Below are 16970 nucleotides of genomic sequence, written 5' to 3' on the forward strand. Positions count from 1 at the left end.
CTTGTTATTACGGTCAACACTACTTTGAGAAGGCAGCTCTTTCCCAGTCACACTTTGAGTGCCTTCCAACTTGGGGGTCTCATATTCTAGTACTAGATCAACATTCCACAGCTGTGCATAGGGATTTCACTGGCCAACATTTTTAGTAGATCACCATGGCCTTCTTCCTAGTGTGTCTTAGTTTGGAAGCTCTGCTGAGACCTATGCACCATGGGTAACCTTGTTGGTATTTGAAACACCAGTGGCATAACTTCCAGCATCACAGCAACACACAAGCCACAACAGTACAACAAACTGACAGATGGACCCTGATGTCATAGTACCATGTACGATATGAGGAGGGAGCACTGTTTAGTTTGGATCCTACTCTGCTATCTCTCCTGCATCAATTTGCTGATGGATTCATAACTGCCGATTCTGGGGAACTGAGCATAACACCTGATTCCTGCTGTTGTGCTCCATTCACTGTTGTGTGACCTGAATCCAACACTCGGAGCCTCCTGCTGCATCCTGGTACTCATCTATGCCCAACCAGTGCCCCAAAACACAGGGGGTTAGTGTCATTTTCTTCTAGTTCTCTTTTCATTAGAGATGCAGAATATGGAGCTAAATGAACTTTAAACTTTATCTATCAAATCCCCGCACTAGATTTACAATACAGAGATTTAAAGAGCCAAGTCCTATTTAGTGGTCTACACATGTCTTTGGACTCCTAGTTAAGTGATGGGTCCACTATACCACAGTGTCTAATATTTCAGCTGCTGCTCATGAGATCACCTCAAGTGACACAGCTCTGACATTCTGGGGTTGCTCAATGTTACCCAGAAAAGCTCAGTTTCTCTAGGGCCAAGGGCTCAAATGGCACTTCCGGGCCATATCCGGTATCAGGTTTTTCATCCCTTCCCCCACCCCTTCACTTACGACCCAAGGAGATGACAGTCTTAGCTTCATCTCAGTGGACAATGACAAATGGGTCCTCCCCAAGGAACCACAGGCAATTGCTGATTCAACTCACATGTCTCATCCTTTGGCCTTTGTACCTCACTGAGGAGGGCTGGTTATCACTGGGTCCTATTGCTCATGGACTTTTGGAGATGTAGAAGAAAAGAATTAAAGGGACAAACAGGGAGAATGACCTCTGGTACTATCTTTGCAAACTATCAATAAGGGCATTGAGGCTCCAAAACAAGTCACCAGAGACAGGAATGCCACAACTAAGGGCTCTCATTGTAAAGATGCACAGTGGATGCAAAGAAAGGGACAGCAAGGGGAAGTGATGTCTTGAGTTCCTACTATGCAGCAGGCTAACTACTAGATGCCTATATGAACATTTTTGCATTTATTCCTCCCAACAACCCTGTGAGATATGTATAACACATTCAAAGAGTAGGTGCTATGGATTGAATTGTCCCCCAAATATTGTGTTCAAGTCCTAACCCCTTGTACCTGTGAATGTTATCTCATTTGGGGAATCCGATCTTTCTCTGAAGATATTCTCAGTTAAGTCATACCAGAGTAGTGTGGGCCCTAATCCTAATCCTTTCTGAGTGGTGTTTTATAAGAGGGAGTAACAGATACAAAGGATTATACATAGGCAGACAAGTCCATGTACAGATACAACTATAAGTCAAGGAGCAGTACAAGCTGGTAGAGAGAAGAAAAGATCTTCCCCTTTCAGAGAAGACAGAGGAGAGAGAACATGGTCTTGTCATTGTCCTGGATTCAGAACTCTGACCTCTAAAACTAAGAACCGAGTAAATCAATTTCTGTTCTTTAAAACCACCCACTTGGTGGTATTTTCTGATGGCAGCCCGAGGAAACCAAGACAGTAGAAAACTGAAATCAGGGAGTCAACTCCTCAAGGTCTCCCAGTTGGTACATGGGTGGCAGTCACACCTGAGCAGCTCTCACATCCAATGAGCCAGGCTGCCACTCAATACTCTGAAAGTTCAAAAGTATAGTTCCAGGACAAGTACCCAAATTGCAAGTTATGCTTTGCCACTAACGCTCTCCCTTGAGTTTTTCTCTCCTTTCATGGAATTTTCTTAAACATCCATTATGTTCTTCACACCCCTTTTCTCAGCTTCTCTACTCTCTTGAGCAAATGTGCATTCGCACACTTTCACGGTGCATTATTTTGCCTGATAAATATGCATTAAGTACAAAATGCTGTCATTGGAAGCAGCATAGCAGAGCAGTCGGATTCTCAGTCGAATTCTCCAGGCACTAGTGGGAACTGTCACAATGGACCTGCCTGCTTGGCAAGCACTTCTTGAAATGCTAAGAACTTGGTCAGGGTCACTTAAGTGTCTCTTTTGGGCTTCTCTTAAGGGATTTGTTCCTCAAACTGTCAAGCCCTGAAAAGACCCCAAATAGTAGTCAGGGAGAAAATGTGCAGAAAAATAACTTGCAGCAAATGATATGTGGACACATGGATGTGTTGACCATCACTATAGTCTTGTCTCATTAAATCAAGTCCAATCCAAAATCCAAGTGTCTAGAGGAGGACAACATGAACAGAATATTCACTGGAAAAGTGTTCCAAATTGACACTTGAAGAATGGAAGGGGGCTTTTGAGTCTCTATGAGAAAGAGTTAGCTCTCCAAATATATTTCCAATCACAGTATAGGACAATGTTTTCCTGGGATGGCTGAACAATGTTTTTCTGGGATGCATAATAGATATTTGTATTATTTCAAGACAATCATAAAATGCCACTGATTTGTATACTTCGCTCAAGTGAGTAAAAATCACTCCTCAAAATTCGGCCTGTACACAGCCTTGACACAAATTCTTTGACAGTTCCACATATTTCTTGAGCCGTGAAACAAATCTGACTGCAGGCCACAGAGGGTGGGGAATAACAAGTTTGTTAGTCACTTCAGACAAGTGCAAAACCAAAAAAAGAGTGGTTAAAAAAAAAAAATCAAGTATTCTTGCTTAAAGACTGCAATCAGTTCAAATGCCGGGGTGCCACCTCTATTTCTATATTTCATGTGTACCAAAGGGAAACCATGAATTAAACATAGAAACTTAAAACCATCCCTACCAGCAACAGAAAGTAGGCCTTGGTCTAAGCACTTACATGGATGATTTCCTTTTATCCTCCCAATAATCCTGTGAGGAAGTACTACTAGCTCCATTTCCCTGGTAAAAACTGAGGCCTGGCAAGGTCAGTAACTTAGTGGTACGGCCAACATTTAAAATCTAACCCCTTGACTCTTCAGTCACAATGTTATAATGGTTTCCAGAGTTAAAGATCCATTCAGCCAAAGAAAAAGGCAAAAGGGCACAGACTACTCAATGTAAAAAGCTGAACTCAACTAAGTTTCCCCAGTTGAACACTGTTCTTAGTTGGAATTTATAATGTAGGGTTGTGAAAATGCTTCTGTAAAGCATCAAGTAGGGCATAATTTAGTCTGCTGTGACAATTCAACGTGGCCAGAGTAGCCATGAAAGATGTCATAGGCAATATGTAAATGAATAGCATTGTTGCGTTTTAATAAAACTTTATATACAAAAAGGGGCAGTGGATGGTTTTGGCCTGGTGCCAGTAGTTTGCCGACCCCTGCTCTAATTCATCATTATAAATATATTATCATAATTACACAATTCCAAGAGCAGCGCCCTCCAACAAGGAAATCTGTGAGCAAATGAGGAGGACCACCTAAGAGAAACTCTTGGGTCTGTGGCTAATGTTCTTTGGTTGAGCACAAGAAAAAAAATGGGGAGAGAATTATTTCTTCAATATTCTCTGACATTTCTATTAAAATGGCAAATAGCTCAGCATCAACATGTCATCAAGGAATCAAAAACACTGAAGAAAATCAAGACCGTCACAACCTGTATTCTCTTCAGGGTTTTCAATGATTGCTTTCTTCAGAGGAAGATTTGCCAGGCCTTTCTTCTACAGCACTGCTGGATGGACTCAAACCTCCAACATTACAGTTAGCAGCTGAGCATATGACTGAATGTACCACCAAAGGACATCTGGCTAGAATTTATATGTGTGTGTGCAAGGTTATGCTTAATATGTAAGTCTCATTTAGATAAATTCTCATCCTGGGCAAACTAGGATGCTATAGAGAGATCTCTAGGTCTGACTGTCCATTTAGAATATAAGGAATGAAAGAAAGAAGAAAAGCAGACACAAAAAGCTGGTAACAGAACCGTCAGGAAGAATAGTCAACAAGAAACATACCTACTAGATCCTTAATTGTGAAAGGCAGTGGTTTTTAATTTCCTCTTCTTGACCAGGGTGTTGATGACTGGTAGGATAGGAAGACTCAACCCCAGGTATTCATTTCTAGGTAATTAGGTCAGTGGTTCAAGCACACCAGCTGCTCCTTGGAAACCCTATACAGGGTCGCTATGGGTCAGAATCAACTCGACGACACTTAATAACAACAAGTATATGTACTGATAACCCTTTCCAAAGCCTATGAGTTGATGGGTCAAATCTTTATAGTAGACACACACATAGAAGTGTCATAAAGTTCTTGGAAAACATCCACTATCTTTCAATTCCGTTTTTCTAGGAATGCTTTTAAGCCCCCACAGTTTGAACACAGCCAAAGGCTTCTCTAGAGAAAGCTATTTATCTGCATCCGAAAGATCATGTTGTTGTCATTGTTAAGTGTCATCAAGTTGGTTCTGGACTCATAGCAACCCTGTATATGGTTTCCAAGGAACAGCTGGGAGGTGTGAACTTCTGACCTTGAAGTTAGCAGTCTAGTGCTTATCCTACAGGGCAACATCATGACTCCATGGAGAATCCTACAGATCACAGTTCTATTGTGACACACAGAATCAGAGTGAGTAGGAACCAACTGTTGTTTTTTTTTTGGTTTGGTACCCACCATATATGGACATGGAGTCCTGGAGTGTTGTAAGGTAAGTTTGAACCAAGAGGTCAGTGGTTCAAACCTACCAGTCACTCTTTGGAAAGGCTGTGCAGGTTTGCTATGGGTCGGAACTGAGTCGATGGCATTTGACAACAACATATATGGTAATTGTTATGTAAATATATAATTAAGTATATATTTTAAATGTCAATATTGCCCTCTAGGATTAATATGTGACCTAAACATCAATCTGTAGGTTTTAGGAAATTGAAGCAATTTTCTCTTAAACAGACTGGTTGTTGTTGTTGTTGTTGTTAAGTGCCGTCGATTCAATTCCGATCCATAGCAATCCTGGATAGGGTTTCCAAGGAACAGCTGGTGAGCTTGAACCACTGCCCTTGCAGTTCAAACGACTTTGCAGTCTGATGCATTAGCCCACAGCACCACACCAGGACTCAAATAGGCTGATAAGAGCATAAAGTCCTTTTACTTTATGTTCTTTACAAAATTCTAAGGGCCTTTTTTTGGTAGTCTGTAGCTGAGAAAATGATATATATTTATACTTATCTCTACCAATAGAATATGTTATTTTGTTTCTGCATTTTGTTAAGAAAAGTTCAGATTATTGTTGGTTACAGTGTGGCACTTTAACTGCAAGGTCGGTGGTTCAAGCTCACCAGCTGCTCCTTCCTTGGAAACTCTTTACAGGGTTGCTATGGGTCGGAACTGACTTGATGTCACTTAACAAAAACAACAACCAAATCACTGCTCTTAGTGTCAGGGTCGGCATGAAAAAAGGAATAAAATGAAAGGGCTGGTGGGAACTTCTCTGATGTCTTCTATGATGTGTGAGGGTAGATTCACATGGAAAACAAAGCAAAGTTACCACTGCTGATTTACTGGACAGATAACCACAAGGTCAGCAGTTCAAATCCACCAGTTACTCCTCTGAAACCCTACACAGGACCACTATGAGTCGGAACTGACTTGATGGCACTTAACAACAACAACATTTAGTTTTGTAAGGAGCACTGGACTGCTAATCACAAGGTTGGCAGTTCAAATCCACTAGCAGTTTCACAGGAGAAAGATGGGGTTTTCTGCTCCCATAAAGATTTACAGCCTGGGAAACCCTCCACAGGGTCTCTATGTGTCAGACACAGAGTCCGAAGTGACTGAAGCCAGGGGGTGTTATTAGGAGGGATCAGTGCCTGGAGAAGGACATCATTCTTGTTAAATGGAGGTTCAGCACAAAAAGAGGGACACCCAGCAACGACGGGCTCAAATATAACAACCATTGTGAAGTAGTGCAGGATTAGGTATGTTGCATTTGGTTGTGCACAGGGTTGTTATGAGATGCAGCTGACTTGACGGCACCTAACAACAGCAACTATAACAACTATATATATATATTTTATAGCAATTGTTTTAAAGGCTTCCCCATCTCTAATTATTCCTTCCAATTATTTAAGATACATATTTTTCAGGTCAGGAAATTGACATGTATTCTCAGAAGTTGTCTTTCGGAGGCGTTTTACTTACTGAAGCAAATTGAGAATTCTCCTTTGTAATAAAAAACAGACAAAGACAAACAACAGCCAATTCTCTTAATGTACATACTGCTCTGTAGGGAAAAAATAAAAATGAAAACCCCTAAATATTGTTCGTGTAATGTGCAGTAGTCATGTTCTACATCAACTAACAGATGTTTCCTCTGCAAAAACAAGACACGAAAGCCTCAGCATGTCCACATAGGCGGTGTTTCTTACATGTTAGCAAAATTATAACACGTGTGCTCTAACCTGTTCCCAGTCTCTCCAAGGGATTCTGTCTGAGAAGAACAGTAATCAGGTCCTGGGCATGGGGGGGTGGAGCCTCATCCTTTTCAGGCCAGTTGATTTCATCTAGAAGGAAGAAAACCGTTTACAACCTTATCGCTCATAAGGCGGTCCATGTCCCAACACCATCACCTGGGAGCTTGTTAGAAATCCTCAATTTCAGATTCCATCCCACACCCACAGAATCAGAATCAGTAATTTAACAAGCTTTCCAGCTGATTCTGATGCAGTTCAGTATAAGAAGCCCTGTTTTAATTGACAGGACCAGCAAAGCTTTCAACCAGGCAGGGAGAAAACGTTCAGTCATTAGTATCTCCATTTCAATGCCTTCTGTATTTTTATTTTCGAGTGTGTGTGGCAGAATTGACTCCCCACAAATTGCCCTTCTAGCTTTTGCTGTTGTTGTTGAGTTGGTTCCAACTCATAGCCACCTTGTACATGGTTTCTAGGGGCAGCTGGTGAGTTTATGTAACTGACGTTATGGTTCAAATCAACCTGGCAGTCCAATGCCTTATCCTACAATCCCAAACCAAGACTCTTTCTAGCCTTTCCTGTAGTTAAGTGTCATCAAATTGGTTCTGACTTTCAGTGACCCTGTGTAGGCTTTCCAAGGAGGGAGTGGTGAGCTTTAATTGCCAACCTTGTGGTACAAACCGACCTTGTAGTCCAGTGCTTTATCCCACAGGACCACACCAGTACTCCTTCCAGCCCTCAAGAGTGGTTAATATAACATTGGGGTAAATATGAGGCTTTCTGCTCCCACAAAGATTTACTCATACAGGGTTGCTATGAGTCAGAACCGACTTGATGCCACGTAACAACAATAATATATAACAGAGACTCTGAATACCTGTGTTTTAGGTGGTCCTTCATCCAGAGTTCATCAATGAGTGTGGTTTTATCACCTATAAAGCTCAACTAAAGGAGCCCTGGTGGCACTGTGGGTTAGGTATTAGTAGCCCAATAAGTGCAAAGTTGGTGGTTCAGCCCACCAATCTGTGTAGGAGAAAGACAAGACTGTTTCCTTCCATAAAGATGCAGCCTCGGAAACCCTATACAGGGTCACTATGAGTTGGAATGAACTCCACAGCCGTGGGTTTGGTTTTTGAAACTGTTGAACTGAGAATTTGGTTAGAGTCAAATAGGGGTATTTCTCTCCAAGAAGCAAGAAATAGTTTTGTCAAAATCTATATTTCCAGGTACAAAGGAAAGGTCAAAAAGCTAAGATTGAGAGAGTAAAAGAAAAGCCTTCAAAGTAATCATTGTAATGAAGTATTTTAAATCTGTCATAAATAGTAGACTATGCTCTACATTCTAAAGGAGTTTGCCTGGAGATAGGTATGCATGCTTGTGTGTACAGAAATGCAATAAAAACATGAGTTATTTCAGTGTGTTCCTGCCTCTAGCTTCCTCTGCTGCAGTTTAAATCTGATTTGGAAAATAAAACATGAATATGCATCAGAGCCGTAAGGCATCAAGAACAAAGCCAGCATTTGCTGCTTGTGTTAATTAAACAGTTGATTCCCTTTGCCATTCAGGCCTTGGTATATCAGAAAACAGCCTAGTTATAAATCCATAAAGAGTTCAGATATTGTATAAAGGGTTATACACTGCAGGCAACTCACAAATCTACTTAGTTAAAGTTTACAAACATGTCTGGCTTGCAAAGTCAGTGATAGAGAATAATGTTATGATTATAAGCTTCCTCATATGCAAAATATCTGTTTCCCTCTATTTTCACTGGGCCTTGTAAGCACAGTCCAGAAGAGACCAGAGGTAGGTAGAAATCTCAGTGACAACTGACAAACTTTCAGAAAGAGAGGCCCTTTTGATCTATGCTTCTGGGAAATTCATAATAACAGCAGGTAGGGTAGTGATAGAGTCTATTTAATTATCATTTAGTTTTGCCACAAGCCGCACAACAATAGTTAGGGTCAGCTTGCAGGTTAAGATCTAAAGATTATTGAATTTTAAATGAAAGATGAACAGCTGTTACAGAAATAACATTACACCATAACAACTACCAAGGAAATCATTAACAATCTGTGGACTGAATTTGCTCCCTTCCCATTCTCATTATTTATTATTTGGTAGACATTTGTTTTAGGGTTTATTACATTTTTGTTAATTTCTTCTTTGTGCCATTAGCCATTCTCCCCATTTATGTAAATGCTATCCACATTAACCTTTTCTTCCCTGATGAAAGTTTCTATTATGGAAAGGAGGGATGGATGGCAATGGAATCATTTGTAAATCCCACAGCAGTTTCCTTTAGGGGAAAAGGCACACCGTAAAAGTTGGTTGCATTTGCAAGTACAGCTCCAAACTCTATGTTAGCAAAACTACCTCTGATCAATTTCCAACACAAATGACCCTCTTGAGATGGTAAAAGTCAGTTGTGAGCTATGACGAGTGAGTTCTTTTAATTTGTTGGCTCAACTGCTTGATAAAGGTGAATATTTTAATAGTAAACACTACTACGACACTCTACAGATTGACAATAAATAGCCGCTTCCCAACAGTGGCTTCAAGATAACTCCTGATGATATTTACCACTGATGACTTGTCCAAATAGCTCTTCTGGAGTGTCCCCAAAGAATGGCACGCATCCAACCAGAAATTCATAGAGGATAATCCCCATGGCCCACCAGTCCACCGGCTTTCCATAGCCCTGCCTCAGAATTACTTCTGGAGCAATGTATTCAGGTGTGCCACATACCTAAGAGATGATTGCAATATTAGAATAATTGGAATATTAGACATGAATTAAAATGAGCAAGACGGCCAAACACCAATTATTTTGCCCAGAGTACACCTGCTCAACCACATGGAATCACATGAATAAAGAACTGAAAAACAGCAATTATAAACAGTTATCGATAATACCAAAGGCAATGAAATACTTAAATACCAAAGAAGAGAAGTTTAAAAGCCTGCTCTTATATTGAAATATGTGTAATGTTTAATTTCAAATGAAGCATTTGACCCTGTTAAGTACTTTTCTCCATTTTACCATATTAAAAACATACACAAACCTTGCATTTAAAATCAGAGTGCATTTTCATCTGTCACTATCAGCAACAGTATCACTGTTTATATGACCAAAATTATATTCACACTCCGGTTATTTCATAAAATGATGACAGTTGAGATAGGTTTACCTTAAGTTACTTCACAATGAACAGATTGTGGACACATGGTAATGAGGCATGCTTAAAGGGAAATGGGCCATGGCTGGGATTTTAGCATCGGTGATTGTACAATGCATCAAGAGTTTCATGAACACTCTACTGAGACTCCTGAATTTCTTAAAAAAAAAAACAACAACAGCTTTCCATTTGTCTCTCTCACACTCTCACTTGGTTGCAATTAGATCGTTTGTCTTGCTAATAGACCATAATGTTGGGGGAGGGATATGGAAGGAGTGGGCAGTTCAAAGAGGCCCAGGGAGAAAAATGGGAGCAATTTGCACTTTATTAAAGGTAAGGCTTATATAGACATCTACACCACCAGAACTAATGTGAAGATGGCCTAGACAAGTTGGTTCAGAACTTCATGGTACTGTACTCTGTATTTATCTGAAAAGCATCCATGCTTACCTGTTTATCCAGGAACTCTCTTGCATCCTTCTCAATATGGCCCTCATAAAGATTGGTAGTCATGCTCATCAGTCCCACCTTGGATAATCCAAAATCTGTCAGCTTTATGTGTCCCATGGAAGTCACCAACAAACTATCAATTAGAAGGACATACAGGACAACGATCAGAGTGAAGGCTGGCTCTTTTAAATAAGGATCCCAGTTTCTCTCTCATAGTCAGTCTGTAAGAGTATTTAATATACTGGTATCAACCATGTCACAAAAGCCAGTGTGGAAAGAGATAAAGTCACACAAAGATGTCAAATACTTGCATCTAACAGCTGAGTGTAATTCACAAGGGAGAGCCAGGCCAGCAACCAGACCCAGCTCATTTGTGTTGGAGTAGCAATGACAGTATCATTTACAATACTCAGAAACGCTCTGAAAAATTAAAGTGTGAAACTCTGACCCCTTTTCATTTTCAGAAAAGAAAATGCTACCATTAATTCCATGTCACACATCAGGCACTGAGATGACCAAGACATCTGGGATTCAAATGAGACATGAGAGGAAACTTGACAAAAGACACAGTGTTGGTTCAGATTTCAATGGCCAGCCCTAATTTAAATGTCTCCTTGTTAAAGCCCAAACCCCCAGAATTTCCTATATATCCAAAGAATTCAGATCTGACAGTGTCATGTGTGAATTTCTGCCTTTAGATGGAAAATCAAAAGGTTAAAGAATATATGTAGCAATACATTAGTTTTATTAAAAAATTTGAGTAGAGAAAAAAAGCAAGTAGAAAGAAATATGCTGAAATATTAATAGTAATTGTCTTTGTGTATCAATATTGCAAATAAATATATTTTTCTTCTTATGTTTTTCTATCCTTTCCAAGTTTTCTGTAATGACCACAAATCAAACTTATAAAAATTTCAAGGAATCTAAAATCATTATACATTAACATGTAAAGCATTAGAGGCATTTTAAATTAGGGAAGAAAGCATGAAACATTTAATAATAGTATTACAATAAATGCCCAGTTATTTGGGAAAAGTTGTTTATCAGACATCAAAGCAAACCCTAGACAGATTAGAAGTTGAACGAAAAATTAAGTTCAAAGAAAAATTTAATATATTGTCATGCATACCATCTTGGAGTAGGGAAGAATTATCTATATATGATGCCGAATGCAGAAACTATGAAGAAAAAAGCTAACCGTTTTCCAGGTGTGAATATTCAAAATATTCAAAATTTTATATTTACGTATATAAATATATTCACTATATATTCACTTTTAAAAAAATTAACCTTTCCTTTATATTTACCTTTTTTCTTGTTTCCCATAATTTATTAATATATGTATCACAGCCTCTAAAGAAATATACAAAATTTACTATATATACTATCAAAATAAAGGAGCTCTGGTAGCGTAGTGGTTACGAATCGGGCTGTGAACCGCAAGGTCAGCAGTTTGAAACTACCAGCTGTTGCGGGAGAAAGATGAGGCTTTCTGCTCCCGTAAAGATTTACAGCCTCGGAAACCCTGTACAGGGTCGCTATGAGTCGGAACTGACTCCATGGCACATAACCATCAACCACCAACCACTATCAAAATAACCCATTTGAGGACACCATAAGAAAACTTATGAGCAAAGCAACATTAAAAGAAAACCTTTTTTATAGTCATGAATAAGAAACTACTTTTAGTGTGCAAAAATAAAGATGTACAGAAAAGGAGCTGACTGGAGGCAACTTCGTGATAGTGGCTGGAGAGTGTGACATGGCACAATGAAAACCAGAGGAGGACGGCCAGATCATCACTGAATCACATGGCACCATGGGCACACCCTGACCAAAATCTCTATGTGTCTGGGTTCTCAGAAACCATCTGAAATAATACAACAGAATTAAAAAAAAAAAAATTTTTTTTAAGGAAGGACTTGACTCTATTGTTAAGTGCTGTCAAGTTGGTTCCAACCCATAGCAACACTGTATATGGTTTCCAAGGAGATGCTGGTGAGCTTGAACCGCCAATCTTGCAGTTCAAACCGACTTTGCAGTCCAGTGCAACAACCCACAGTGCTACATTCACCAGGACCAACAGCAGGAGAAAACTCTGTAGGAATGTATTTAATCCACTTTATATTACAGGCAGGATTTCCCACATATTTTCTTGCCTGTGAATTTAGCTCTCACCAGGTGGTTGTTTGCTTGCTCAAAGTGAAGAGGATTTTAAATACTGATGAAGATCAAAGACCACAGCCTAAGGTATGGATTGCATGTCAGTGTAAAGAAACAAAAATCCTCACCAATGGACCAATAAACAACATTCTTATCAATGGAGAAAAGACTGAAGTTGTCAAAGAATTCATTTTTCTTAGATCAACCATCAACACTCACAGAAGCAGCAGTCAAGAAATCAAATGACATTTATTGCATTAGGCAAATCTGCTGCACAAGACCTTTTTGGGGTGTTGATAAGCAAAGATGTCACCTTGAGGACTGGGGTGTGCCTGACCCAAGCCATGGTGAAAAAAAAAAAAAAAAGAAACTAATGAAATAAATAAATAAATAAAGATGTAGATGTTTCACTACAGTACATACTTGTCTGGTTTTAAATCCCTGTGTACAATTCCATAATTGTGCAGATATTCCAAGGCCAGGACTGTCTCTGCAAAGTACATCCTGGCCATATCAACAGGGAGAGGACCCATGTTTTTCATTAAGGTAGCACAATCTCCTCCTAGAAAACAAAAGGAAAACATTTAGCAGTATATGATCAGCTAGGACTAAAGAAGATCATCAGTTTAGGTCACAGAATTTTAAAGCAGAATCATCCCTACCCGTAGACATAGTATACCATCATCATAAGTGAATGTGTTTTATTTAAGTCATCATTTTTCTACTTTAGATGGGCTATCAAGAAAATATAGATTTTTATACAAGTAGTACTCAAACAGAACACTGAAATACTGTGACTCTGAAGTGGAAGTGTACTTTGAAGAAGGATTAACACAATGACAACTTAAAGTGTTGCTGTTGTTCAGTGCCATAGAGTTGGTTCTGTCTCATAATAGAGGCCCTGTGTAGGGTTTCTCAGGAGCTGTGGTGGGTTTGAACTGTTGCCCTTGTAGTTAGCAGTCCAGTGCCTATCCTACAGTGACAACTTAAATGTGCTCAATATAAAACCTAGAGATTCTATTCAACTCCTAGCTCTGATATTGACTGACTGAGAGGTGTTAGGCAAACTATTTCATCTCTCTGTGTCCTGGTTCCTTCATCTGTACCGTCTCCTTTAGCAATACTGTGAGAGTTAAAGGAGATAATCTATTGAAAGAATGTAGAAGATTACCCAATGTATATTCAGTACGTTGTACGGGTTAGTTTTATTATTGTGGTTCTTGTTAAAATGGCTGCAACATAATAATGCAAAGTATGAAACAGTATCAAAAGTTCATAGGAAAAACTGACTTAAGAGATAATGGAATTTTCCATGAAATTCAGAGCCTGTAACTCGTTAGGGGAGCAGACAGCCTCATCTTTCTCCTGAGAAGTGGCTGGTGTGTTGAAACCACCGCCTTTTCTGTTAGCAGTCCAATGCCTAACCCACAGAGCCACCGGGGGCTCCTTTATGTTTGTCAAGTTCTAAAAGGAGCTCTGGTAGCGTAGTGGTTATGAATTGGGCTGCGAACCACAAGGTCAGCAGTTCAAAACTACCAGCTGTTCCGCAGGAGAAAGATGAGGCGTTCTGCTCCTGTAAAGATTTACAGCCTCGGAAACTCTGTACAGGGTCACTATGAGTCGGAACCAACTCCATGGCATCTAACCACCACCACCAATGTTTTTAAACTATGTTCAGTGGCAAGAGCTTAGATACTTTAAAAATTACTTCACTCTTTGATGATCTACTCATTTTATTAACTTTATGTTAACAAAGTCATGACTCCCCAAACACTCAGAAATTTATTATAAAATTGATAGAAATAAGATTACTTAAAGTATATGTAAGCACTGGACTGGGAATCATGGAGTCCACAGTTCAAGTCCACCAGCTGCTCCACAGGAGAAAGATGAGGCTTTCGGCCCCCCGCAAAGATTCAAAGCCTCAGAATCCTTATACAGAGTCACTAAGAATGAGACCTAACTTGACAGTACTTAACAATAATAAAAGTATAAAAGAGGTAAACTACAAACCTTAATAATAAAGTTGAAAAAAGCAAGCAAACATAAAACTGAAAATCAGAAAGACTGACTGACTGGCTGGATTTTCTAAAATGTATCTCTTTCTCCTAAACTTTTTTTCTATGCATACCGTACTGTTACAGATCAAATCCACTGCCATCTAGCTGATTCCTATTCATAGCAACTCTAAAGGACAAAGTACAACTGCCCATAAGGTTTTCAAGGCTGTAAATCTCTATAGAAGCACACAGCCACATCGTTCTCCCACAGAATAGCTGCTGGGTTTGAACTGCTGACCTTTCATTAGCAGTTTGCATTTTACTCACTGTACCACCAGGGTTTGCTACTAGACTAAAAAGCTATATTTTTATGACTGCGTTATTAAAAAGGAAAAAAAAAAACCAAAACAATTGTAATGAATGCTTTTATAATATGTGATAAAATAAGTAGGAAAATCCCATCACCTATATTCCAACTTTAATGACCAATTTGAGAGGAGGTTGTTAGGATTAAAAGCTATTAAAAAAAGAAAAACAACCTTTCCCCAAATAGCACTAATTTTCCCTTTGTTATCCTAGAGCAGACACTTTACAAGCAATTATCAAAAGATAATGACTGGGAATACAGCCAGGGCATTATCCGGCTTCAGTTCCTAGGTGGATACAGCCATTCTGGGGCACAAACACAGAAGTTTCAGCAACATGAAATGAACAAGAGATTTCTGGGTACCAGTGTATGTAGAGTTCCCGACATCAGAGATTGACTTACCTTCCACATACTCCATGACCATGCACAAGTGACGCCTTGTTTCAAAGGAGCAATACATGCTGACAACAAAGGGGTTTTCTGCAAACGTCAGGATATCCCGTTCTACAAAGGCCTGCTGGATTTGGTTTCGAAGGATGAGGTTCTGTTTGTTTATCTTCTTCATGGCAAACCTCTGCCGGGATTCCTTATGCCGAACAAAGTAGACTGCCCTGAAAAGGAGCATAAGTGTTGGGATTCGCAGGAAGGGACATGAGGAGGGTGCTCCTTGGAAACAGTAAACCGTGTGATCAAGTTGTTTTAAGTTCACATGGCAGCTGGCATTCAGTCCACACAAGCTAGACTAGCTGCAATAAACATCTCATTTGATTTGGGGGCTGGGGAGAGGGAGGCAGAGGATATTCTTACAACAGAGGCAGTAGTAGCTCAGTGGAACAATTTCTTGAATTCTGTGCTGGAGACTGGGTTTGATTCCCAGCCAATGCACTCCTAAGAAGAAAGGCCTGACCCATCTATTTTCAAAAACCTGCCAATGAAAAGCTTAAGGGTCACAACAGGACTGCTATGCATCGGGTCACCGTGAGTCAGGGGCCAACTCACCAGCAGCTACCAACAGCCTTCTTTCAATAAAGGTCATAAATCATACATAAGACATAAATGCATCCTTACTACAGAAGTAAGAAAATGGAAGCTTCCAGAGTGAGTGATTCTCTAACAGCTAGTTGATGTTTTCAGGTTTTCTTCAAAAAACACCAAAATCCAGTATGTCAGAAGAGGAAAGAATTAACAAAACTACATACATATCACAAGCCTTTCTAGTGTTAGATAAACATTAGGCATTTTTTTCTTGACTAAAGCAGAATTTTTTATATACTACCCTTGGGATCTGCAAAAAGGACTATAGCTTGCTTTCTAACTGGAGAATAATTTACTTCCCATAAAATTTCCAGCTCAATGAGAAGTGTGTCATTGGTTATGTGAGACAGTCTTGCAACAAAAAAGTAGCATATTTTCTCACTATGGATGGACCTCCATGTTTCATACACAACAGGAAATACATTTCCCAACCTAGAGGGGAAGGAGTCCCAACATTTTTGTTCCTTTCAACCCATGGGCCTGGTGTTACAAGGCTCTACTGTAAAATGACCAGGTTGTACTGGATCTTTGCATAAAGGCTCACCCACATAATCTGCAGAGCCAGTTCTGGCAGGGTAAAGACAATGGATTTTAGGGATTTTTGAATCATGCGGAGGCAAATAAAAAGGCAAGTTATTAGGTGGGGACTCTTAAGAAAAAAAAAGTGCTTGGATGGGCTCTTTTTCTCACAGTCATGCTTCATTTGTCATTATCATGGGAGAACAGGTTTGAATTCACAGATTAAGCAGCCATCAAATATGTAGCAATTTACCCAGAGCCATCAATCATGGAATATCCAGTAGGCTGCCTCCTAAGAAACAGACAGGGTTTTCGGGCCTGAGATGTGTTTTTCACTAGTTATTTTCATTATTCCTGAAAGATGAATCAGGCATGTAGCCAAGGAAGACTAGGATCCCCAGTGCTCCTATGGAACCGTTATATCACGGTGATCAATTTATGTACATTTCAATCATAGACAATTCCAGTTTTTAACATTCATATTGCCCCCTGAAGTGTTCAGCTAGTGATTCCTTTCCCTCCCCTCCCCCAAGTATTTGGATCTTTATCTTTGTCTTCTCAATCACTCACAAAACCACACTTTCTTCTTTGCCTAAATATTACT

General features: G+C 39.6%; 1 protein-coding gene across 1 annotated transcript in view; it reads right to left on the reverse strand.

Moving 5' to 3' along the window:
* MAST4 (microtubule associated serine/threonine kinase family member 4) overlaps positions 1-16970 on the reverse strand; it is an 880190-nt gene that overhangs the window by 38550 nt on the left and 824670 nt on the right. Inside the window, exons 15-19 of the mRNA XM_006870995.1 lie at positions 15215-15423; positions 12869-13007; positions 10283-10415; positions 9237-9402; positions 6648-6749 (exon numbers count right to left, since the gene is read on the reverse strand). Of these exons, the coding sequence (XP_006871057.1) occupies positions 6648-6749; positions 9237-9402; positions 10283-10415; positions 12869-13007; positions 15215-15423 (749 nt within the window). The remainder of the gene's footprint in view (positions 1-6647; positions 6750-9236; positions 9403-10282; positions 10416-12868; positions 13008-15214; positions 15424-16970) is intronic.

This window comes from Chrysochloris asiatica, unplaced genomic scaffold (assembly GCF_000296735.1).
Source record: "Chrysochloris asiatica unplaced genomic scaffold, ChrAsi1.0 scaffold00157, whole genome shotgun sequence".
Lineage (NCBI taxonomy): Eukaryota > Metazoa > Chordata > Mammalia > Afrosoricida > Chrysochloridae > Chrysochloris > Chrysochloris asiatica.